Source organism: Notolepis coatsorum, assembly GCF_963971535.1.
Source record: "Notolepis coatsorum genome assembly, chromosome: 18".
In the NCBI taxonomy this organism is placed as follows: Eukaryota; Metazoa; Chordata; class Actinopteri; order Aulopiformes; family Paralepididae; genus Notolepis; species Notolepis coatsorum.
In genome coordinates this window covers 36,088,707-36,115,053 of record NC_140182.1, presented here as the reverse complement: position 1 = coordinate 36,115,053, position 26,347 = coordinate 36,088,707, and the positions used below count along the sequence as shown (strand labels likewise).

General features: G+C 43.0%; 1 protein-coding gene across 1 annotated transcript; it reads right to left on the bottom strand.

The window, feature by feature from the left end:
• Positions 1 to 1,027: 1,027 nt before the first annotated feature.
• uri1 (URI1 prefoldin like chaperone) lies at positions 1,028 to 25,759 on the bottom strand. The gene is made up of 11 exons (XM_084334366.1): positions 25,371 to 25,759; positions 23,051 to 23,085; positions 22,159 to 22,237; positions 20,133 to 20,268; positions 14,420 to 14,511; positions 13,890 to 13,962; positions 13,386 to 13,575; positions 10,561 to 10,825; positions 6,403 to 6,548; positions 3,707 to 3,950; positions 1,028 to 2,490 (listed from the first exon to the last, which is right to left on the bottom strand). Exons 1-11 carry the CDS (start codon positions 25,443 to 25,445, stop codon positions 2,278 to 2,280), a joined length of 1,548 nt encoding a protein of 515 aa, XP_084190492.1. The 5' UTR covers positions 25,446 to 25,759; the 3' UTR covers positions 1,028 to 2,277.
• Positions 25,760 to 26,347: the final 588 nt, after the last annotated feature.

The following is a 26,347-nucleotide window of genomic DNA, read 5'->3' as shown; positions in this document are numbered from 1 at the left end:
GAGCAGATCTGCTGTTCTGGTACCCTGAGGGACTTGTGCTTTTTCGGGTCGGGGGTCGGGTTTTTTTTGTAGAGGTTCAGCAGACCCCTTTGGCGCCTGTCTAGTCCGCAGTGCTCCAGGCTCAGGTCGAGTCTTTTTGACCCGTTACCTGGATTGAGGGATCAACCTCTTTGGGGGTTGTCTCCCCGGTGCGCTGCCTGGTCCCGCTGTGGGTGTAGCCTCTTGAGTGCTTCAGGGCGGCGAGCTGTAGGGGGGAAGGGCCTGCTCTTGGATGGGCCCTGTCCGATACGCTGGCGATGTAGGTGGGTGGTGTCACTAGTGACCGCCTGGTGGGGTCTCGATGCTGCGGTGTCGTTGGCCTCACCAGGTCCCCTTTTCCGGGGGGGTCCAGTCCCTTCCTGGGGCTGGGTCCTCCTTCGCGCTCCGCTGCTACGGCCTTGCCACGGGGTTGGGTTTTTGCCCTTGACCCCGTGATATTAGGGGTTGTAGTATATAGAGATGAGGATATATTCCAGTAGAGCGCAGAGCGCTCGCTATTACTCACATAACTATGGTTATATAGATAACCGTATGTTTTCTCTTGCATTGCTATGTACAAAAACAATGGTTGCTGTTACAGGCAGCCATGTTGGAAGATAGAACTACACAGGACTCTATTGTCTACTCTTATTTAATTCCAAATGGTCTGTTTTCTTCAACTTTTTTAATAGTAAATTTTTTATAAAAATGTTTTATATGTATTATTTCATAGATGACAGTGTAGTAAAAATCCATACCTTTGTATGAATGGATCCATGTCGGCATACATCCAAGCTGGTTCTACTCGTAGTCAGTGCTCATGTGGTCCTGGTGAACAAGAGCTTTCAAATATCAACTGTTCTGAAATCAGTGTCCTGTTAAAAAAAACAATGCATGTCTCCAAAAAGTAAATGTTTCTGAAATGGAAAGAAAGTACTTCACATTGATGGACATGCATTTCTTTTTTAATACACACGTTTAATGGTTTAGTCTGGCCTCCAGGGTCATGAAATATGTAGAATTTGAGGACAGACATGTCGGCTAAAAATAGGCAAAACTGGAGATATCATTCTTTATCTTTGCCGGAATACCTTGAACCTTGCGACTTTCTCACATTTGACTTAAAGAAACAACATTTTACAAAAGAAAACCTTGAGAAGAAAACAAACAATTGTAGGCAAAATTATTTATTTTCCTTTCAGTTAACAATATAATTGTTTTTCCTTTTTTTCTTTATTATTATTATTTTTAAATAATAATAATTTTAAACATAAAGCTGGTCACAAGGGTGGACAAACAATACATTCAACAGTCGGGTCAGAGGAAGAGAAAATGAACGCTATAAGCACCTGACCCTGTAGAATAATCTTGTAATAAGTATTTCAATCTTGCAAAAGCAACAAGAAGGCAGCAAATTAATTGAAAGATGGCGAAGCGTGTCGTCTCACTACAGCAGGCGATATCATGGATCAGCAGACTAGCGGTAAAAACAGCTGCAGACTAGCAGTAGAAACAGCTAGATAGTTAAAGCTAGAATCTGTAATGTCATCAAACAGAGACCTCTAGGCTAAAGATGACAATGCGGTACCTGCGCTTTTGTTTTACAGTTTGAGTTTTTTGTCTGATGTTTGGGTTGGAGTTCAGTGGGGATAGCGGGAGGAGTCACTATTGCTGGCCACACCTCAGGCTCTGCCAAGAGAGGTCTGGAGACATTCACAGTATAAGAAGTTACTAAACTGCCTACTAGAGAGGTTGCCGTTTTTTTGACGGCTTTACAGATTCTACCTTTAAGACACTGGCCTTGTCACAGTACAATAAAAAAAGACTCAGACACCAGAGCGACCACCACGAAACAAGCACCTAGGCGGTGAGGACTAGTGCTCAGTGCCGGTATATAAGGAGGAGCAGAAGAGCTCAATAAACTACAGTAAATATATTTCTGAATCGGATGTGCTTTCGGTGTCTCGGGTGGGAAGAACTGAAGGTGGTGAAACAAGGCTGATGGTAAAGAGGTAAACAGACTTGCTTTCTAAATAATAAAGTTTCCAACAGAATAATCGTATACTGTACGATAGTAGGAAAGGTGTGCATGCAAGTGGCAACAAAGGAGAACAAATGAAAAGGAGGCGAGGAAGAATCGAGAAGGAGCCAAAGAAAAAAAAAAATATACGTTTGTCCAGCTTTGTTGGTTGTAGAAAAAGGAAAGAAAAGGAGTTTTAAAAAAAGGGAGCCGGTGTGGGACCCTGGAGACCCGCTCGCTCACTTCTGCTGCAGCCGGGCAGCCTTGAACTTTGACACCCTCTTCGGGGGCTCCCCCTGGGGCTCCTGGGGCGGGGCCACCTCGGGGGCCACCTCAGGGGCCACCTCCTCCTGTCTCCTCTCCGGTATCGTGGGTAGAGCGGGCGGGGAGATGGAGAGATGAGGGACACTGGAAGGCATGGGGTCCTTCTCCACCACGGTGCCCGAAAAGGCCTGGAGGGACAAACCGGAGAGGAACCCGGTTATGAGGTCAGTTTGCCACGTGGCACATCGTCAAGCAAGGAGGAAGATTACACTTTACACAACGCTATTACTATTACTATGTTCTGCTCTATTATTATTACTATTTATATTGTTATCTTTTCAGCTTGAACCCCCCCCCCCCCTCCTTCCCCATGTTGCCATGACACCTGAATTACCCCGAAGGGGATTAATAAAGAACACTAGACTTGATTAACCCTTTCACTACCACACTACCAAAGGGTTAACCCTTTCACTGCGACAATACAGAAGGTTAACCCTTTCACAACCACACTACAGAAGGTTAACCCGTTCACTACCACACTACAGACGGTTAACGGTCTGTAGTGTGGTAGTGGAAAGGTTAACCTTCTGTAGTGTGGTAGTGAAAGGGTTAAAACGTGTATTTCCGCATTTTCTTCCTAGTTACACATAAACAAGACACATGTGTTTCTTCAGAGAGTTCAGAGTCGCCCGCAGTGCAGCGGAGCAATACACCCTCCTCCCTGTGCCGGGGATTGAACTGGCAACTTTGACTGGTCAGCCACTCTAGCTCTAAATGGTAAATGGTGCATTTACCGGTATATAGCGCTGCGCTTCCAAAGCGCTTTAGAATTTATTCCTTACATTTTACCCATTCACTCACACACCGACGTCAACCATGCAAGGTGCCAACCTGCTCATCGGGAGCAGTTAGGGGTTAAGTGTCTTGCTCAAGGACACCTCGACACTCTGCCCCGGGAGGAGCGGGAATCTAACCGGGAACCTCCGGATTACCAGACAGACGACTGCTCTACCTCCCGAGCCACTGTCGCCCCACTCTAGGCCACTGCCTCCCCAGGTTATAGCTACAAAAAAGCGTACTTATACTGTCATTATTAAAAAGAGCTAAATAAACGGCACCAGCTGAAGACGATGAAGTAAACAATACTCTAACCCTTTCACTACCACACTACAGACTGTTAACCTTCTGTAGTGTGGTAGTGAAAGGGTTAACCTTCTGTATTGTCGCCGTGAAAGGGTTAACCCTTTGGTAGTGTGGTAGTGAGAGGGTTAAAGTCAAGCTAGGTGACGGCAAGATGGAACAAAGGAGGGACCCGGCGGTTTAAGAGGGACCGTTCCTGAAAACCGCAAACGCATCCATCAAAGTGACCTTGAGCAAGGCACCTTAAAAAGCCCTTTTTTGTACCTCAAACCGCGTGGCGGGGTGCAGCGGGACGGCCGTGGGACTGTCCTCCTCCGTGATGCCGTCGCTGGTGTCGCTGGGCGTGGCGTCGTCGTGGCTGCTGCAGCCGCGGCCGAACATCCGGCGCTCCTCGAAGTCGGCGGCGCTGCCCTCGCTGGTGTCGCTGCACACGCTGTTCTCCCGGCTGCGCGACTTCAGGATGGACTTCCTGGGCACCAGCTCCCCGTTCTTCACGTCCACGAACAACCTGAGAAATCGATTGATCCATTCATTGATTGACTGATTGAGAACTGGCTTTACAAAAGGCGTCAGTTTGGTCTGCCCGGCCAGCGGATTCAGACGAGTGCTCGTCTCCGCCTGGCTGTACAGCGTGAATAATCGTGAGGGATCCGACCGAGAGAGAAACTGAGTGGTTCTCACTTCCTGTGATGTGGCACGTGAGCTACACAAGGCTTACTTAAAGGAACACGGTAGCATTTTGGAAAATTAGAAGATAGACACCAGTTTCCTCTCTGTGCTATATTTAATTTAGTTTATATCCCATTTAATCCCTCTTTATTTACAGTTGTCCAGCCCTGGCCTATATTTAATTTCATAGTTGTATTATATTATATTGTGCTTAACTTAGTTCATATTTCATTTCATTTTACTCCACCTCTTTATTGTATTATCTGTGTGTTAACACTTTGAATGCCCATCACGAGATATCTCGGGTTATCAGCCCGCGGGTTGAATGCCCATCACGAGAATTCTTGTTTTATTTTTTTTATTAGCGATCTGAATTCATATTTCATCAACCGAGTCTACCGTTGGTAAACCTGCCCCGCCAGGCGCTCAGATATGAAAAAATCACCCCCTATCGTCTCCCAGATGGTAATGCACCCTTTTGGATTGGATTCGATGAAAATGGATGAGAAAAAAAAACTCCGGAATCCACATTTTACTTCTCACGCATGTAACCGGAGCCGATCAGATTCATTCTGGACCCTCAGCACAGCGTGTAATATGTGTTTTACAGTATACACGTTGGATCAATAAAAGGATTGATTTTTGGAATGGCGATCAGGAATTGGAATAATCCATTTGGATACCATCTGATCTCAGGTAAGGATTCTATTTTACCAGTCTTAGGATAATCAGACCCGTTTTCACGGAGATATAAGCTTTTCCCCTATAATGTGATATGGATGTTTTACTGTAAGAACTATCAGGAACTGAGCGAATCGATTTTCAGCGCGCGGCACCAGCGTGCACACGTACACATATACTATCGATAATCTAGCGTTTATTTGAAAACGATTCATAAATAGGCCGAAAAATGACAACGTTCTAGAATATTACAGTACAGGGCGATTATCATGGAATCTTTTTTTTTTTTTGTGAAAACGAGGGCGTTTCAAAATGCTATAAAACGAAAATTAACTGATAAAAAAACAATCCGCTTCGACAATGTTGACTGGAAATGAGTCATTGATAAGCAACGGGCAGATTAGACACATAGCCATAATTTAAAACATAGATTAGGCGATATTAATGCTAACATTGAAGTGGATGGTGGGCATTCAAGCACTAAATGTGCACCCCCTGCTGGGCACTGAAAGTGTTAATGTCTGTCCGAAAATGACCAAAGCAAATTCCTTGTATGTGAAAACTACTTGGCAATAAAGACCTTTCTGATTCTGATTAATTTCTCCATCACCGCAAATCCACCCCTCAATTAATATCGGGGGGGGGGGGGGGGGGCATAATCCCACGGGACAATGTGAATATTATTGCGCGGAATACAGGCGCACGCGTGGGAGCTTGTGCAAAATCACTCATATTTTTCCATGTCGCACGCAGCACTTGTCTGCCGGCTCACACCAAATTACAATAAAACAGCAGGCAATGCCAGTCTTCCCACTAACAAAGAAACCACATGTCAGTTGGCAAAGTTGGCAAACATTGCATGGGATCTGTGGGTGGCTGGCTCAATATCATCCTTGATTTCATCGAGTAGATCAAGGATGGCTTGGGGTGGCACTGGCAACCTGTGTCTCCGGTTGATTTCGGTATCGCCTAAATCAAAAAGTGATATTCTCATTAGAAATATTCTTTCACGAGCACTCCTGGCATTACATGCCTTCGCCTGGCAACGATTACTGCTGCCATGATCACCCGAGACGCTGGCAATGACGCCCCTTTATAGATGCGCTTAGTTACCACCAGATCTCTGAAGACGCCAACAGCGTTGCTTTAACTGCGCGGTGCAATTTGAATTGAGTGTTTTTGGACGAGGCTCATTTGCATAGAAAGGGGAACATGTTCCGCCCATATTACCTCATTTAAATATGCGCAAATAGCACCGGACACAATGCTGATGGAACGCAGTTACCACCTCATTTCACCCGTTGTGCCTCCTCTGTGAATATCAAACTGTTTCAGAGCTATTTGCGCCGGCATAGCGTCAGAAAAAACAGCATTGTGAATTCGAGTTTTCCTGTAGATCCAGAAAGTTTGTTTGAGACAGTCAGTTTTTTTTATAGCGCCTTTTTATAAAAACACCGCCCACTTTGGAGACAGGAACTGTTCCATTTTCATCCCAGGGGCGCGGCTCGCAACGTGTCATCTTGCTTCTTTATGGACCTTTGTCTGTTTTCCGCGTAACAAGAGGGCAACTCTAGCAGAAGCAGACGAGGCTTTGCACACAGTGTGTTTACCTGTAGAGATCGGTGGGCGTCGTGATCTTGTGCAGCTCGTGGAGACCGTTGGTCTGGCCATTCTTCTTTTTCCTCTTCGAAATGTCCTTCTGTTCTTTCCGTTCGCTGAACTTCAACATGGTGTTCTTTCCCGTGTTGATTCTCACCTGGAGGTGAAAGACAAGAGAGAGAGGTGAGCGACGCCAAGGAGGGAAGACAGTGAAAGAACGACGACTGTGTTAAATAGATTAAAAAGAAAGACGCCAAAAAAAGACATACAGCGCCCCGTCAATGCATGGCACCCTGGGTAAATGTGAACCAAAGACATTAAAAAAAAGGCTGTGAAAAGATGTCATTATCAGCTTGATCTTACACAGAAATCTAACTTTTTTCCCTATTTTTTTTTATATATATATATTTTTTATAAGTAAACTAGGTCAGAGAAGAGAGAACTCCTGCACAATATAATTTTACTTGCAATCAAATTAATTAAAAACAAACAAAAACAACGTTTCGGTCCTTAGACCATCATCAGGTTTCAAACAATCAGTCTTTGTTTGAATGTCTTGTACAAATGAATTTGGTTAGAGTCGAGAGTTATTGAATTAAAGTAGTGTGGCGAGAGGGGAAATAGACTGCACTAAGAGGGGGGGGGGGTAAAAAAGAAGGAAAGGAAGACAAATGTCAAATTTGATTTGAAGACTTTTTTTTAATGATTGCTGAATATACATGTATATATATGTGTGTCGATCTTTAAAAAAAAATTGGAAAATATATATATTGTTTTACTTTTTAATCAGTGACTTATTTTCATCATGTCAGAGATGTATTTATTACTTCCAGAAATAATATACATCATAATAACACCACACATCATTAAAGGGGAACTATCTTATAAATGGCCTTTTTGAGTGTTTAGCATTGTTTCCTAGCTATGTGAACTTATATTAATATGATCTATGTCTCTAATTCTCATATTGGCGCATTCTTCCAATTCTCCTCTCACAATATTCACCCTCACTGAACTGAGTCATCTGAAAATGTGATGATTTGTGATGTCAGAGAGACACCGCTGCATGATAATGGCGAGGTACATGATGAGCTGCACACAGTGGTTGGAGCCCAGCCTCAAAACGGCTCGAGATCTTGAGGTAGAAAAATGCTGTTTTTGAGGACTTGATTAGAAATACAAAACAATGAATAAAAAAATAATATATATTACAGAGGTGTTCCATACTCACAGGAATTGTGTAAAAGTGCCCAAATAGTGAAAGAAATAATAAAATAGTTCCCCTTTAACATTTTAACCCAATAACTCTCAAACTAAATACATTTCTACAAGACTCTTCATAGTTGAGATATGTGTGAAGTTATGACTGAGATAATAAATCAGCTTTATTTGTGGCGTGCTTCTAGAGTTCCTAAACACATGAACTTTTAAAAAGTTAAAATACAAATATTCACATATTTTGCTCATGAGAATTTATCTGTGTGTACATGCATTTAAGTATTATTTGTAAGGCTGTCAATCGATTAAAATATTTAATCTGATTAATCGCATGATTGTCCATAGTTAACTTGCGATTAATCTCAAATTAATCGCATATTTTTTTATCTGTTCTAAATCTACCTTAAACGGACATTTTTCAAGTTTTAATACTCCTATCAACATGAGTCAACAAATGCTTGCTTTATGCAGCCATTTAACACAAAAGGATGACCATCATGCATTGCAAATTTGCATCAAATTCAAAACAGAGTGATGCACAAAATAACTTAAAAGAAAATAATATAATATATGAATAAAGTGTGCATGAAATAATAGGGGAAAGAAAACGTTAGAAACTTGTTACATTCACCCACACAAGGGCTGAGGACTCGCACCTCTCTCTCTCTCTCTCTCTCTCTGAGTCAGAAACAAACATAGTATCAATGAGAGTATCAATAATACAAAAAAAAGTTAAAAAAAATAACAAATTATTTTATTTAGCGCCTGGGTGGCGCAGCAGACTAATCGCTTGTCACCAACGCGAGAGACACTGGTATCGAATTCGGCCGACCAGTGGGGGGCACATGCGAGCAACGACCAGGAAGGGGAGGGGGGAATTGCCATGACTAAATTGGGATGGGGAGAAAAACACAGAAAAACAGGAGGAGAAAAAGTGAAAAAAAAATAAAAATGATTTTTTTATTTTAAAAACGTTAATCGTGCGTTATTTTTATTTTTGTCACACCCTTTTTTGTTTACATTTGCCTGGGGTGTCGAGACGCAAGAGGTATGGGAGGAAAGCGGGCCCCCGTTCCTCATACTTCAGTTAACTAGTCCAACATAACAATATGATGTCCGCGGTATCACATTATTTTGCCAATATGCATCTGGCTAAGTCAGTTCCTCGAACGCAGGTGCGGAATTGATTAGACAAGCGTGGATTCAATCATCCAGGATAACCGCTCGCTCCCGTTCCTGGCATAAAGGGAACGCGAGTAGACGAGACGAAACCACGATGAACAATTAACGTGATTGGCTGATGGCAGCATTATGGCAAAAGCCGCGAAACGAAAGACCACCCACTTTCTCTCGGAGGAGCAGGTATTAATGGAAGGATGTGAGGAATGAAAGTAATCCATATGGTGAAACATAAAACATGCCAAAGCATCTAAATTGAGAGAACAAGCTTGGCAGACATTTGCAGATAATCTAAAATGCATAATATAATTCACATAGTAGACTAATTTGACCACTTATGTGGTCTTATTATGTCTTATGTACATAATAATACTGAAATACTGATGTTCCTTTTCCTTTAGGATAGGGATAACTCTTAACTGGAACTACAATAGTTCTGTATATATACATTTATATATTTACCACATATATATATGCACATCTGTCTGAATATACCTGCATACAATCCTTCCATATACCTACTTATACACCTGTATATAACACATAACTCAGTATGATAGCATGTACAATAATGCTGTATATACTGTATAATATGTGTATATATATATTTATCCTTACCGTATATATATTCATCTGTCTTTTTTACATATCTGTAGATACTATATCTATACATATCCATTACCTACTCTTACTAGTTACGCTACTGACCAGTATGACTACTACCATAGTGTCTTTATACTTATCATTGTAATACTATGATCTAACATCTGATCAGCACTATACTCAGTAGTACTCATTTATACATGTTATACCCAGTTTAACCACCTGTACATACATTGTATATCACTATTGCACTTTACAGCACATTTGCATTTTGGTTGGATGCCAAACTTTTTTTCGTGGGTACTGTACTGTACTGTACTGACAATAAATCTCTCTCTCCCTGTGCGTGAGGAGGAATTGGTGCTAGATTGAGAACAAGCCGTCTCTCAGAGCAAGATCAAATGAATGAAAGTTTACAGTATATAGAACGGACATTCATACACAGTAACACGCCTCAGAGCACGGTGTGGTGGTGTGCATCTTTTCCCTGACATGAAACGGGAAATAAAAAGATATTCAATATCTAGAGGTGTTACCCTGAGGGATGATGAAAGTGCTATTCAAAAAACAGAAAAGTAGGCTACTTGCATTCCTGACTTGAGAACTCCCCATATATGTGTTAGCATAAAAAAAGAGGTAGGCCAGCTGTAGTCTACATAGCTATAGCATACAATTTTGTCTCAAGGTGATCAAAATCTGAAGTATTTCAAAATCACTGTCTTCACGGCCGAGTTGGGTTCTGAACTCTGCCGTCACGCCTTGCGGTTGTTGTTACTAGTGGCACCTTCATCAGCTCTGCTCAATGAAAGTGACGTTGCTTGTCTCCTGTCCGTCATGCAGTGCATTCAGGCCCTCCCTCGAGAGGGAGACAGCTGGGGACTGTTTTCTTTTCACAATAGAATATACATTTTCCCAATCTAATGTATGTTTTGTTGTTTGTATGCAACGTTCTTTTTATTTAAAATAAAAAAAAGAAATTTACAAGTCGATTATTAATTATACTATAAAATATTCGTCGACAGCCCAACTCAAATCAAGTGGACTTTGGGTGTCAAATGGATTCTGGTCCAGCCCGGGTCCCTGACGTGAAAGTCCATAGCTTGTGAGCCTCTTCACCACCTCCCAACAGGCCAACGTGAGAATCTCAAGCGACTGCCGGTGACACTAACCTTCTTGGGCTCCACTGTGTGAGAGAAATAGATGGTGGGCAAACAGTTGGCATCTTCATCCTCCCCCTCCTCTTCATCTTCCTCCTCTATCCTGCCTACGCCACGCTGAGCGGTGCCGTTGACCCGGCCGTTGTGAGGGACGGGGGTCCAGGCCGGGTTCCCCCTCGGTCCGTTCACAGGATCACTGTCCTCTCCCTCTTTCTCCTCCTCTGAGGAAGAGGACGTGGTGGTGTCCTCGCCGTTTGTGTCGGCGGTGTCAGACATTCTGACAGAAGAAAAATGTATTGTGTCAGCTTTTCCATGCAATTCCTGTGAGAACCAATGACACAGAGGCAAACTGTGTGTGTGTGTGTGTGTGTGTGTGTGTGTGTGTGTGTGTGTGTGTGCGTGCGTGCGTGCGTGCGAGTGAGTGAGTGAGTGAGTGAGTGAGTGTGTGTGTCCATTACAGATGTTGAGATTTGTCAGGCTAATTGACTCCCATTCATTCCAGCTGAAATTCTGGTCCTACGTAGAAAACCCCTCCCATCCCCTCTATGAGAACCCCCCCCCCCCCGACAAATCGTGTGGCCATCAGGCTCCACAACCGTAGGCATGGACTGCTGCCAATAGTTGGAGAACTAACGGCTGGAGAACTGTTAGGACTGTCTAACACTTAATTACTAAAAAAAAAACTGCATGGACTCTGGAGCAGTGAGCTACTACTATATATACCGTGTTACTATTATTATTATTTTTTTTTTTTATAATTTTATTTTCATTTTCAACCAGCATGGATACATACAGGATATGGTCAGTGTCAAACAGAGAATCATCCATTTTGGTTCTTCCCCCCCCCCCCCCCACTCCCTCCCACCAGTTCCCTCCCACCATGATTTTATGCCTATGTTCATGTTATACTAATTGCTGTGGTGCACTCTGGACTGCGGTCCATGTGTGAAAAGTACTATATAGTTATTAATATTTATTATTGTTACGGTATATTGTAGAAATGTGTGCATTGAAATGTCTGTAGAGTCTCGACGACATTGAAAATGAGGTTGACCTCAATTGTCTTTGGGAATAAATAAAGGTTAGATTGTTGGCAGTAAACACTGTTTACTTTCAACGTTACCACTTGGAAAATAATTTTTTTAACCAAATATTTGCGATTTAGCTCAGTTTGATTTGAAAAACGCTAGATTTTTTGTCCATAATATTTGTATTCGTGCTCCGCTTCTTCCATTGTGAACAGGGTCCTATGGGACTGTGTGGCCGTCATCTTCTGAGGGGAGCATTAGGAGCCCATTACACGACACCTCTTCCACTGTGTTAAAGGTCTGATGCCTTTTCTCAGGTGAGTGAAGAGTATATCCATCTTACATGACTGCGACGCCACCCAAATTTATTCACTGCCATCTCTCCCCCTCTATAGTATTTAAACACATGCAAAGCCACGTCAAAACCTCGTGGCCTGACTGTGAAGCTATTACTATATAGTCTATGCCGCACACCATCTTTTCTTCAACCATAAAATTACACTATTGAATTATTTGCAGGTACCCGACGTTGCCTTGCACTTTATTCAGCGGTCGTCATTGTGTCCCAACAGGCGTGTTTTTGAATAAGTATGATCGACGGGAATGATGTTCATCTGCCATTATGTTTCGATTGTACTTTTCCGAGTAGCAGCAGTCTACAGTATATAATCCTGGTTTTTCACACACTTGATTCGCTCGCATACAAGCGCGAGGAGCGACATATCACGCTTCATAAATTGTGGGGATCAGTTAGGCCTACTATAGTCTCCGACGTGTGTATTTGTTTTTGCATAAGAAGTCGGGCTGGTTGTCTCGGAGAATAATGTGAGGACGGCCACTGGCTTGTTCACCCTGTTCCCATGCTTTTAAAAGATTGTGTACCTGTGTTGTTTTGAAGACACGTGAAGATAAGACGCTACCCTCCTCCTCCTCCTCATCTTCATCACCACACTAGTTAACGTAAGTGAGCAATTTTAATGTCCAGTGGTAATCATTGCATGATTTGTTGATCTGTACTCTGGAGGAAAGCCATTCACACCTCTGGGTACCAATGCGCAGTGGCAGGAAAGGGGGCGTTTGAGTGACAAAAAGACGGTAAACATGTCTGCAAATATTTCAATTTTTTTTTTCTTCTTTTTTTGTGAGAAAGCGCTGGCATTTAAATCCTAATTGTTTAGGAGAAGTCATGAAAGGAGGATACCGTTGGATTCATGGGGCAAGAGTCATTTCATTTTTAGAATCTCAACTCTCTGGCTTAGGCCTATGGTGCTTCTAGTGTTATTCATATTATTCTCCTTCTTATTCTGGTATGCGTTTAAATTACGCAGGCTAAAAGCGTCATCAGAATAATTATCTTACATCTCTTAAAACATGAACTTGGAGCAGCAGTCTTCATGTGAGCAGACCGACTCGCTGTCAAAACCCAGCCTTCCTCTTGGATGAATGCCCTGTCTGGCCCGCATCAGTAGGCCGGCTAATTCATGCAAGAGAAAGACTTGTCCTTTTATTTGCGGTCATTGATGGATGGCGCCGCTAATGCCGGCTAGGCTATTCAAAAAGAAGGCAAGGCTACAACAAAAAACAGCAACAACTTGAACAAACAGTGGAATAATAGGCATGACACAGCCGTCCTATGGGACTCCGGTAGCTGTGATGTCATCTTTGTTTGCCGAGCGACTACCTCGCCGTACCGCTGGCGAATGTTTGCAAACATAATGCCTTGTTGAACGCACCTCTCGTCTTACGTGTGTGTGTGTGTGTGTGTGTGTGTGTGTGTGTGTGTGTGTGTGTGTGTGTGTGTGTGTGTACCGGTCTTGTTCATCGTCCTGCTCCTCCCGTGTCTCCATATCATCCAACCTGGCCCACAGCTCCTCCTCTGACAGCACTCCTCCCCCCTCTCCTCCCCCCTCTCCTCCTCCTCCTCCTACATTCTCCTCCTCCTTCACCAAAGTATCCAGCTTGGGCATGGAGTTGGGTTTGTGGGCCACTCTCTGCTTTCCTGTCAAAATGCACCAAGAGAAGAAAATAATTATAAATTCCCAAGGGGATCAATATAGGAATGTCTTATCTTATCTTATATATATATATATATATAAATATATAAAAGAAACCATGAAATTAAGGGAATTCATTTGGAAAAAACCTATTTGAGTCGAGACGAGACCATCTTCCTGTGTACATGTGCTGCTGCAGTGACTGACGTGAGCAGCGAGGAGTTAAAGCGGCTCTTCTCCTCTTCATGTTAGAGTTATAGTCCTAGTTTAAGGCTTCATAATTCACAGGGAGGTAATGGAAAAGGATAAATTCAAATACCTTTGGTGACGACAGCGGCAGCGGCGGCGTTGCTCACAACCTCTTCTCTGATGTCAACGTAGTCGCCGTCCTTCTGCAGAGAAAAGGACGAGCGATGGGTTCGTCTTCACACACTGCGTCGATACACCGTACTGTCTAACGCCTTGTTTGCCAAATCCGATTATCTTTTTTGCTCATATGCGACTGTGTGTGTGTGTGTGGTCTGTTCTTCTCAGTGTGAACAGTGCAAATCTGATCTTTTCTATTCTGATTTGGGCCACTTTCATACGTGGTCCGATTTCTTGCGACCTCAGTTTGAACAGTCATCTCGGAATTCATGCAACTTTTATTATCTTCGTTATTGTTCGTGCATGCGAGTTAATTCAGGGAGCGTGACCAGTTCTCACTGGAAATCTGATAGTGGCCACATAATTTTTTTAATAAATGATAATAATAATAATGTGAACAGCCAAACAAAGAAATCTGATTTGAGCATTAAATCAGAATTGAGCACTAAGGCTTGCAGTGTGAACGTAGTCACGGCAACTTACGCCCGATGCGTTTCGTAGGTCCTTGGCGAACTCGACTCTGGCTTGGAAGTTCTTCCTCGTCTTGACCAGGTCGTCCAGCTCGCTCTTCACGTCTGCAGACACAGGGGCGGGGGAACGCAGCCGTCACAACACACGCGTGTGGGAGACATGACTGACAAAATTCATTATGGATCATAAATAGAGAGCGGGTTGGGGGGGGGGGGGGGGGGTGCAATGTGCAATAAAATATGAATACAAAAATTAAGACAGAGATATTGATGTGACTGAATAATACATAAAGAAGGAAGTGAGACAAGCCTGGCGGGGAAAGAGTTAAAATACCAAATGGGCTGCCAAAAAAAGGGGGAGAAAAACCGACGACACAAACAGTTCATAATATCTTGTGCTCTCGATGCTACTCCGGATCATTAAATCTTCACAACAATTAAGCCCTTTTACTAATGGCAGCGCAGGGCCCCGGTTGCCATGGCGATCGCGAGCCCCTCCAGTCAGCGCGTCGACTGCAAGTGGGGAAAGGTCAAACACAGAAGACCTGACAACTCAACCACTGCCTGACACATCTCAGCCAGCTCTGTTTGTATTACAGCACTTAACTCTGGAAGAGCAGGATGGACCGGGTCAGAGGGAGGAGAGGAGAGAGGAGAGGAGAGGAGAAGAGGAGAGGAGAGGGGATGAGAGAGGAGAGAGGAGAGGAGAGAGGATGAGAGAGAGGAGAGGAGAGAGGAGAGGAGAGAGGATGAGAGAGGAGATGAGGAGAGAGAGGAGAGGAGAGAGGAGAGGAGAGAGGAGATGAGAGGAGAGAGAGGAGAGAGAGGAGAGGAGAGGAGAGGAGAGGAGAGGAGAGGAGAGGAAAGAGAAGAGAAGAGAAGAGAAGAGAAGAGAAGAGAAGAGAAGAGAAGAGAAGAGAAGAGAAGAGAAGAGAAGAGAAGAGAAGGAGAGAGAAGAAAGGAGGGGAGAGAGGAGAGAGAAGAGAGGAGAAGAGAGGAGAGGAGAGGAGAGAGAAGAGAGGAGAGGAGAGGAGAGAGGAGGAGAGAGAAGAGAGGAGAGGAAAGAGGAGAGGAGGATAGGGAGGAGGAGAAGAGAGGGGAGAGGAGAAGAGAAGAGAGAGGAGAGGAGAATGAGAGGGGAGAGAGAGAGGAGAGGAGAGGTAAGGATATTAGAGAAGAGAGGGGAATGAAGAGGAGAGCAGAGGAGAGGGGGGGACAGGAGAGGAGAGAAGAGGAGGGGAGAAGAGAGGAGAGAGAAGCGGAGAGGGGGGAGGGAGGGAGAGGAGAGGAAAGGAGGGTAGCGGAGAGGAGAGGTAAGAAGGTGGAGAGATGAGGTGAGGAGGGGAGAGAAGCGGGGAGAGGAGAGAGGAGAGAAGAGAGGAGAGGAAGGGAGAGAAGAGAGGAGAGGAAGGGAGGGGGGAGAAGGATGTGGGGGCGTAGGGAGGACAGGGCTGTGGCAGCATGTTTCTGCTTCACTAAACACTCTAATAATGTTCACATCAGAGATCGTTACTTAGGCCCATTTGACTTGATACGAGATTTTCAGGCCCGGAATGAACCGTTTGCAGGAGGGAGCACAGACATGGCGGCTAGACACACTAGAGCAGGGGTCAGCAACCTTTTTGACATGGAGTGCCTGTTTGAAATATAGTTGTAACTAGTGTGCCTCAACAATATTCCATGCATCGTATTTTTTTTTTCATAATCAGGTCTTTTTAATGATAATTTTTACATTATTACATCATTATTGTTATTATTAACAATATTATTATGATGGTTGTATCAACCCTAAATCTGAGTTGGGGGGGGGGGGATGCAATGCAGACAAACAGCTGCATACAGTGCGACCATTTCACTCACATTTGCCCATTCATTTTTGGACACATCACACACCATCGGTGTGTGTACTGTACGTGTGCTGTCATAGCTCCACCTAGAAGCCTAATGGAGAACACCAGGAGAACACCAGGATGTGAATGGAGGGTGAATGTGAGGTATATCGTGTAAATACGTTTTGATTGATCGCAAGACTACATTGTAAAAAAAAAAATTATTAGTTACCAGAACTTAAAAATATTGAGTTCAGTTACTGTGCATTAAGGTTCAGTTTTCAATCCATAATACGTTAACAGAAAAATAAGTACACAACCACATTATTTCAACCTAATAAAACTATGTTTATTGTCATTGTTTTAAGAACACAAGTTGACTTGGTAATACTCACATTTTGAGTAAAAAAATGGCTTTTAACATGTGCAATGTTCAATGAAATAGACAAATAAATAATACAATTTGTTGATTAATCCCACTGGTCACAATGGTGACCGTAATAATGTTTTTGTTATAAGGCTCTGCAAATGTTACTGAATGATGTAGCAATGTATTTCCAGCTAAATTGAAATAATAAACAAATAAAGGGTCTCAATTAAATATGTGGAAGTAAAAAGAACCTGTGGGAGGATTTCAACAAGATAAATGCGACAACAGTGCAAAATAGTTCACTATAATATTTCAAAGCAAAAAAAAACATTTATTTTTTTAATGCTGCCCCCTGTGCCTATGCAAATGCCCCCGCGTGCCTATGCAGGCACGCGTGCCTAGGGTTGCCTACCCCTGCACTAGAGGAAGCACCTACACTCACGATGGGAGCTACTAGAAACACTCTTGACGTGGCTTCCTCAGTAGCACAGGCACGTTGATTTATTTTAACTCTTTGCGTAATAAATAATATATTACAGATGTTGACCGTGCGTGATTGTCTTCTGATTGCGACGCGTTCTGTGTATTGTCTCGCCATGTGGCCTTTCAGCCTATTTTCCATTGCGGGATCAATATGGCTACTAATACAAAACACCTGAAAGGCCTCTCTCGCCGAGTGGAACAATGAGATGTGATGGACAGGAGTCACAAAACAGGACTATAAAGTAATGATAAAAGAAGAAAGGTGAGGCTGTTCCGTTCCAGTGGCTTTGTCGCAGGCAATGGTAGCTTTTAACATTACCAATGATTTTGCAGCGCAGCAAATCCTGAATAGGGCCATTGTGCCCGACAACTTTTCATTGCCTAATAAAGTGTCCATAACCGATCTTGTCTTAAATGCACTAAATCCTAACATAAATGACAGCCGTTTAAGACATAAAACACCCACTAGAAAAGCCCTGAAATGCATGGTTTTAATTTCATCCGTGTAAACCGCAGATACTAAACTATATTAGTGATAAATCTTTTTTTTTGTTTTCGTCTTAATGTGGCGCATGATGGAAAGACTTACAGTGGCCAAATTGTTTCTTCAGCCATTTTTTCATTCTCTTTTTTTCATGAATCTTTTACAGACATCCAGAACTGGGAAGACACCGCCCTCTGCTGGACGGGAATGTGTAGTGTTGAGGAAGGACAACCGTGTTCAATATAATTTCAATGATTCCCCGGAGTCCGAGCATAAATTCCAAGTCCATTTGGTCGGTTGGGAAACGTGTACAACCATGGGACATGTCCAAATAACAGAATTTGACTGAGAGCTTCATAATCCACGTTCATATTTAGAAGCCGATTTGTCTTCTTCCAGACTCTCTCTCTTTCAAACTTTCTAACTAATCTCTATAAATAAACAGACATCCGCACGAATGCACAATCTGTAGGCAAGGGACAAGATTTTGATATGGGAAGCGTATTGGGTTGCTTTCTGCAGGACCATGCTTTGGTTGCACACAGGTAAACAGTGTGGAGAAAAGCTTCGACTTGTGTAAGAAAAGAAACTAATTACACAATGGTCTTTGAAAGACTTCAAGTCTTGGTTGGTTGCTAATCGGACTGTAAACTATTTACTGACACATGGAAGAGGAAGTCTTGACGAAGTCTGAAGAGGAAGTCTTGACGAAGTCTGAAGTCTATTGGGAATCGGAAGAAGCCGGCAACCAGCAGCCACACTGGAAAGTGCCGAAACATTGGCCGTCACCGCCCAAAAGGGACGATGGCAAATGGGTTCCGAGACAACATAACATGAACATAACTGGTTCATTATGACCTGCATTTATCTGGAAAGGAATAAAAAGCTAATCTCATGTTACTAAAAATTGTAATTGTGTCAGGGAACAAACTTGTATTGAATTCAGTCTAAGCGATAGCGATGAACACTTGTGCTCGTGCCCAATAATATGACTAATATATCCATAACACATGACTGAGGCATTTCAAAATCACCAAACACCAAATCATGGATGACTGGGTTGGAGTGACTAGAAGGCATCCGCTTTAGAACTTTGAAACTCAGTGATCATAATTGTAGGTGCAAGGACCAGTTCACCCAAAATAGAAAATATAAAAAATAAATATATATATTATACATATTATTATTATTATAATTTTTTTACCCAGAGTGCCATCTATCCATCCGGATAGTTTCGGTGTGCTTGGCTCAGATTTGGAGATATCTGCCATGCCATAGAGATCTTTGACGTCACTCCAGTATGAGCTGAATGGCACGCACTTATTTAATCCTTTCACTACCACACTAGCAAATGGTTAACCCTTTCACTGCCACACTACATAAGGTTAACCCTTTTAACCGTCTAAACTAAATAAAAAAACAATGACTCATTCGAGAAGTCATGACCCAGTTACTCAAGATAATCCACAGGCCTTGTTGGCAGCAGTTTCATGTAGGAGCTACTTTCTATCAAAGTACACCCCCATTAATTATTATTGTTGTTTTTTGGGGTGAACTGCTACAATGTGGGACGTGATGTCTACAATGATGTTGAAGGTGATGTAATTTAAAACCAACAATGCATTTGTTGTACTTACAAGTGTAGCTAAAAAAATATGTATAACCCTAACTAACCTTACTGTCATGCACTTGTCCTAATATACTAACGACACTGTAGCACTCAACACTTTGATCATCATTGTTACTCAGCTGATAGAGTTGTACCCTTCCTGCTGACTTGTCGTACAAAACTTTGGATAAAAGCGTCAGCTAAATGACAAAATGTAAATGTAATTGTAGCTCATTTCCAGAAGTCATCAAACTCCATTGTTTCCCCCCCCAAAAAACATTACAAGAAGTCGCATAAGTGTGCTTTTATTTTTTTGGTCAGTATAATTCACCATTGCCATGAAAATGAGTATCATTGCCCGGAGTTCCTGTATGAAGAGACAGCGGTCGCCTCCAGCCGGCCTGAACTGGAACCACTTCCAAGGCGATCGCCGTCACTCCATACAGTAATTCCGGGCAGAAAATATGATGCTCACGTTCATTGCAGTGATGAATTATACTGACCGAATCTAAAAAGGTACAGCAGACCAGATAGACCATACTTGTAAGTAGAAGAAAGTCTTTTTGTAGGCTATGTTGACAATATAAAAAAAATAACTCTAATTACACTGGCCTTATCCTTTAAAAGGAACACGCCAACATTATTGGAAACGCGTGTACCGTCTTCTCCAGAGTCAGACAAGAAGAATAGAAGATAGATACCAATTACCTCTCTGTGCGCTCAGTAGAAAGCTATCTGGCTGCAAGCTAGCCTAGCTTAGCACAAATGGATGTCTGACTCTGGTGAAGAGACTACAGATGAAAACGTGCCCCTGTGGCTAACTGGCACATTTACAGAGACGTTGATTAATGTGTACTATCCCCGTCAAATAAACAAATAAAACAACCTAAAATAATAAGAATACAACGGAATGAGGCGCGGCTGCTACAAACAAGCAAACAACAAACTCACATTTCATCCTGTGGTCGACCATCTTCTGGGCCTGCTTCGCAGAGCACTTGGCAAACCAGTTGTCGCCCAGCAACACTGTGACCTCGTTGGTGTGCACCAGCTTTCCCGGCATGAAGGCCAGAGGGCCGAACGGCACCTGTCACACAGCACAGCGAGGCAGAAGGAGAGTTTAACATGACAAAAGCAGGTGACAGAATGTTGGTTTACGAGAGCAGGGAGGGAGAACAGAAACCAAAAAGTAAGAATGTGGACCGGTCAAAACAATAGCAGCTCTCCAAGTGGTTTAACGACCAGCACCTGCACAGCTGACTTTGTCAGCCAAGCTCGATGAATGACCACATGCTCTCTCAAGGTTGTAGTAAACAATGGAACCCAGTGCAGTGCAGTCCAACACACACACACACACACACACACACACGCGCACACCTATAAAAACAAACAAAGATACTGTTCATAAAGTGTGTGTGTGTGTGGGGGGGGGGGGGGGGTGCCTCTTGGCTACGTTCAGACTACAGGAGAAAATGGCCCAAATCTGACTCTTTGCTCATAATGTGACTGGGTTTTCACAACAGTGTGAACAGCACAGATCACATGGAATCTGATAGTTTCAATTCTGATTCGGGCCGCTTTCATAATGTGGTCCTAAATCAGATAGAGGTCTGATTTTATTTTTTTTGCAATGCGACCTCAGTCTGAACAGTCATATCTGCCGGATAATTTATTATTGTTATATTGTAGAAATTTGTGCATTGAAATGTCTGTAAAGTCTCGACTACATTGAAAATGAGGGTGACCTCAATTGTAATTTCGAGAATAAATAAAGGTTGATGATGATATCGCAATTCATGGGATTTTTACGTCACTCCAGTCTAGACTGACATTCGTCACGATTCTGTGCTGGCGGGAGTCACTCTGTGAATACAAAAGTGGAGGACGGCTGTGATGGAGGTGGTCAGTGGAGGGAGAGGGAGGTGTTTACCTTGTATTTATTTGGGGCGACACTTCTGTACAAGCCAATCTTGAGGGGGCGTATGACCAGTGGAGTGACCAGTTCACACTGTAATCTGGTATTGGCCACATTGGCGACAGTGGATCGGGAGGTAGAGCAGTCGTCTGGTAATACGGAGGTTCCCCGTTCGATTCATGTCAAAGTGTCCTTGAGCAAGACACTTAACCCCTAACTGCTCCCGATGAGCTGGTTGGCTCCTTGCATGGTTGCCTCCACCGTCGGTGTGTGAATGTGTGTGTGAATGTGTGAGTGAATTGGTGAAATGTGAGGAACAAATTGTAAAGCGTTTTGGATAAAAATGCAATATAAATGCACCATTTAAGACATAATGTCAACAGCCAAACAAACCAGATCTGGGCAATCAATCTGAATTGAGCACTAAGTTAAATTAAGTTATTTATGTATTTTTTACCCAGGGACAGTGCACATTAATCAACATCTTCAGTTTCCACATCAATGTAAATGTGCCAGAATTAGCTAATGAGCTAGTTTTCATCTGTAGTCCCTGCCTGCCCTAAGGCTTACAGTGGGATTTCCTCAGTTTTAATTTCTCCTATTAAGGTTTTGTGGGAATTTTTCTTTTTAATTTAACCTTTATTTACCCAGGGTAGGTTCGCTGAGCACGGATGCTCTTTTTCAGCTACGCCCTGCTTCACATTCACACAGTTCCCTTCACACCTGGGAGATGCCCAGTACAACCACAGTCCGAAACCATTGGCCACTGAGCAACTCCACTGGAGCAGTTGGGGGTTTAGTGCCTTGCTCAATGGCACTTCAGCGGTTGGTGTTAAGGGTATGGGAGAGAGATTATTCATTCACTTCCCCAACCCAGATTTTTCCTGCCGGTCCGGGGGATCGAACTGGCGACCTTCCGGTCACAAACCTGCTTCTCTAACCTTTAGGCCACCGCTGCCCCCTGGAACCGCTGGAATAGTCGCTCCATTGTAGCGTGGGCCTGAGAAACCCTTTGAGACAGACCGTCAATTGAGAATTCATACAAATGAACTTCACACGTACCATGATGTCATAGGACAGCTGATCCGGCAGTGTTTTGAGTCGCTCGTCTAGGGCTTCATAGTCGCCCGCTACCTTCCTCCTGAAAGATCAAAAGAGGAGAAGAGAACTTCATCATCATCCCCTCCAGAGAGACATCGCATTGTTAAAGGAACACGCCAACATTTGGGCCTCAGTATACAGAGTTGGGAACCGGTTCACTCAGAAAACGGGAGAGACTCGCCTGGCGGCATTTAATCTATTCCAATCTTCGCCAAAATCTCACCGTGGACAAAGCCTCCTTTCCCCAAAAATTGTCAAAGTTTGTAGTCGATAATTAAGTGTTACTTTGTTCACCAGCTCTACGTTTTTTGGGACCACACACACACTTCTAATTGTAGGCTATAATAACTCAACTTGGCGCATGCACACTATGACGAAATAATGCCCAACACCTGAGTTGTTTAGCTGACGTAGGACAGTATTTTGTCATAGTGCGCCAAGTGGATCAGAAGCATGTGGTCATGAAAACAGAGATGGTGAACAAACAGTAATTTCCCAATGTGACAAACATACAGTCCCTGTAGCACAGAGTGCACATGGCTACCCTTTCACACTCAGGAATATTTATGACAGCCTACCGTGCAGATTCTCCACGCTGATCATACCATCATGTTTAAGTGCTTGATGGATTGCATTTCGCTCACACATCTTTCTATTGCTCGACTCTCTTACTTGTTCTGGCTTTCCGTCACCGCAAATATAACCGAAAAAGGAACTTGGAAGGAAACATTGGTGGTAGCAAGCAACTATCAATTCACTACTAGGTGCATTGGTCGAGGCAGTCACTATATTGCTGTATATATGGCGTAAGGAGCTCATCTAGGCTATTAAACGAGGCTTTGACCAGACTCACCAGTGCTGAATCCCACCGTCACAGTCTCTCACCACCTGTTGTTGAGACAGGAATAGTTAAAAACACTATTTCCCTATGGATTTTAAAAGGGGAGAGCCATTCGTGTATGATATTCCTGCGTGCCAGGACAGTTCAGTCAGTCATATTATGAACATGCACCACTCTCCAAAACTAGATATCACCTTAAATGTGTGATGCCACCTGGATGTACAAGTTGTCTCATACAGTGCTGTGAATGAGGAACTGACTTTGTGAGAAGCCCTCACACCTAATAAAGTTTAGGCCTATATTTTGGTTCAGACTGGTTAGCGATATTATGATATTATGAACCTAAACACGTTTCGCAATTATGCCACAATAATCTGGAACGCCCTACCCACAACCGTGAAGGAATGTGAATCCATTCCCTACCCTCCTTCAAAACCGCTCTTAAAGAGCACCTACGGATGGCTGCAATTAGAAACTGGCCCCTGTAAATGTCCAAATGTCCAAACCCCCCCCCCCCCCCCCCCCATGTACAGTTTCTTAATTCTTCCCCTTCGGATCCATGTGTTTTATGATCTCTTTTACTACACAGTTCTGTATATCTGTATGTCTTGTATGTCATAAATGTCCTGATGAATTGAAAATGGGGGACTCTGATGTAAACAAGACGAAAGTATTTTTCTGGTCCGCATCCTCTTAGCAGTTGTTTTGTATTGAGCCTGGTCTGTATTGTACCCATTCTGCAACCTGTTAATAAAGTTATCAATCAATCAAAACCTTGTTTAGGTGCGACAACTCAAACATTTAAGCCTTCTGTTGTTGTCATGTTTTGTACTCGGGTGATGTCACAGAACCCAGGGGTTCTGCTTTCTGATTTCTAGCTTTAGGAGGAAGTGGTTCATGTTCACAAGCGCTGACTTGGGTGTCCTGGGGCACAGGAATGGGAGATATGACTTCTTAAAGGAACACACCAACATTATGGGAAATGCGCTCATCTTGTCTCCAGTCAGACTAGAAGATAGATACCAATTTCCTCTTCACGCTTTCAGTGGAAAGCTGTCCGGCTGCAAACTAGCCTAGCTTAGCACAAATTTGCCTAGCTAGCCTAGCTGTTGGCCAAAAAAACCTATCCCAGAGTTTTGGCTAGTGGTCCGTATCTGCTTCCATTCATTTGTTCAGTCAAGTGCATTTCCCATCATGTCGGCGTGTTCCTTTAAAAATTGTTGAAGACAAACTGTCAAGTACCTAATTGACCACTGGTTTCAATGGCCAATACGATTTAAGACTATATGACAACAACAACAACAACAACAACAACAACAACAACAACAACAACAACAAAGTGAGGTATAGTAGTAGTGGACCTAAGACTAAACAAACCGTCTAGAAGTCAACATGAATAGTAGAAAACAGAACTGTTGAGTAATGATTGCCAATAAATATACAGGCTGTGTGGGAAATACCCGTGCAGGGCATGTTTTGCCATCACTGCAGAGAGAATACCTCATCTCATTGGTGCTTTCTGATACCTTAGTTTCTTGTTAGTCTACTGTACATGATAAAGATAATCTTCTTTCTCACAGTGAGGATGAGAAAGTCGAGGTTGACAGTCTATATATATCTATGGTTGTTGTCACAGAGTCATGTGTGTCATAAATGTATAGATGTAGCAGTACTGTCTAGCTGTATGTCATGTGTGTCATATGATGAATTGAAAATGGGGGACCCTGATGGAAACAAGACGAAAGTCTTTCTCAGGTCTGCATCCTCTTAACAATTGTATGTATTGAGCTGTACTGTACTGTACCCATTCTGCAATCTGTTAATAAACTTTTCAATCAATCAATCAATCAATGTGATCACACACACGTGTAACGTGACACAGGTCGGGGGTCGGGCGACATTGTTGCTCCTCCCAACTACTACAGCTGTGTCCATGGTGACATGTGGACGACATCCTGACCAGACGACGGGCAGCTAGGGTCGTCTGCAGAAACCTTTACTAGCTAACTTACAGTATCTCACACTCATCTGCAATGCAACGCACGGCACACACCCCCACACAGCCAACATAATAAACAACAACTGAACATGTGACTGCATGGTTGCGAGGAAGAGGGAAGCTTCTAGAAAATGGATGGCAATGAGCAGATGATTTACCTATTAATGAGCACGTTGACGTCAGTGCAATACACGCGTTGATAATATCTAGCTAATGCAAAAACAAGCCCTAAACGTGCTCATGACATGGCATCATTAATAATTTGTTAACAGTCCTTGCTGCTGCAGGAACACCGCGTGCTGCTGCGTGTATGTTTATTATAACACACTTTACCTTCTCGTGTTGCTCTCTAAGTCTGTCAACTCCCAGCAGGGGTTGTTCTATGGTCCTTTTACTTTCCTCAGCCATTGTCGTCCCGCCACACCTGTGTGTCGAAACGAAAAAGCGATGTTTGTGCGAATCCAAAACAAAGCTCAGGGGCTGTGAGTCCTAAAGAAGTGTTTATGAATGCAATAGCAGGTATTCCTGGGGCCCGTTCTTCTCTGATTCATCAATGGGGCGGTGATAGTTGTTGTTATCCACAGTTTCGCGAGTGATATCATTTCACACTTTTCATTTCAGGATTGCAGCATGATCTCCAGAAAACATCCACAGGATTATTAGATTCCCTTCAGAAGATCTGCGTCCTCCTCCTCCTCCTCGCTCACTGACCCTGCGCCATGTTCTCCCCACGGCCTGTCTTCTTCTCTTAGGGACACTCCGGCAGCAGACTGGGCACAGTTAGTGCAGTGCTGCCATCTATCGGTTGATACTCAGAGCGTGTACTAAATAATATTATTATATATGCATGAACAAAACAGGATGGAACGCTGTGTGAACGCTAGCATGGTCCTAGACCTAATAATGGAATCCGAGAGGACAAGTCAAAATGTAATGATATCATGTGAGATCCCCTCAACAATATATGATTACAAACAAGGTGAAACAAATATCATGCACGATTATACTATACCCCCTGTAATAAAAAAAAAAGTTAAAAAAAGTTGATCCATTTAATTTCTGTAACTATAATTAGGAAACTATTGAATATCTATATCTATATCTATTCTCGAAGTCAACTTCCTGTCTTTTTAACTTTACCGCCATCTTGGTATTGGGGAAACAAACGGATTTCTACGATCAAATGTTGAGCTCCATTTTTATTACATATTTTATCACATTCTTGTTAATTTCATAACCTTTTCATATAATTTGTTTTGAAAATATTGAGGTCAACATGGCATTTCACTATTTCGAAAGCCTTTCTGGTG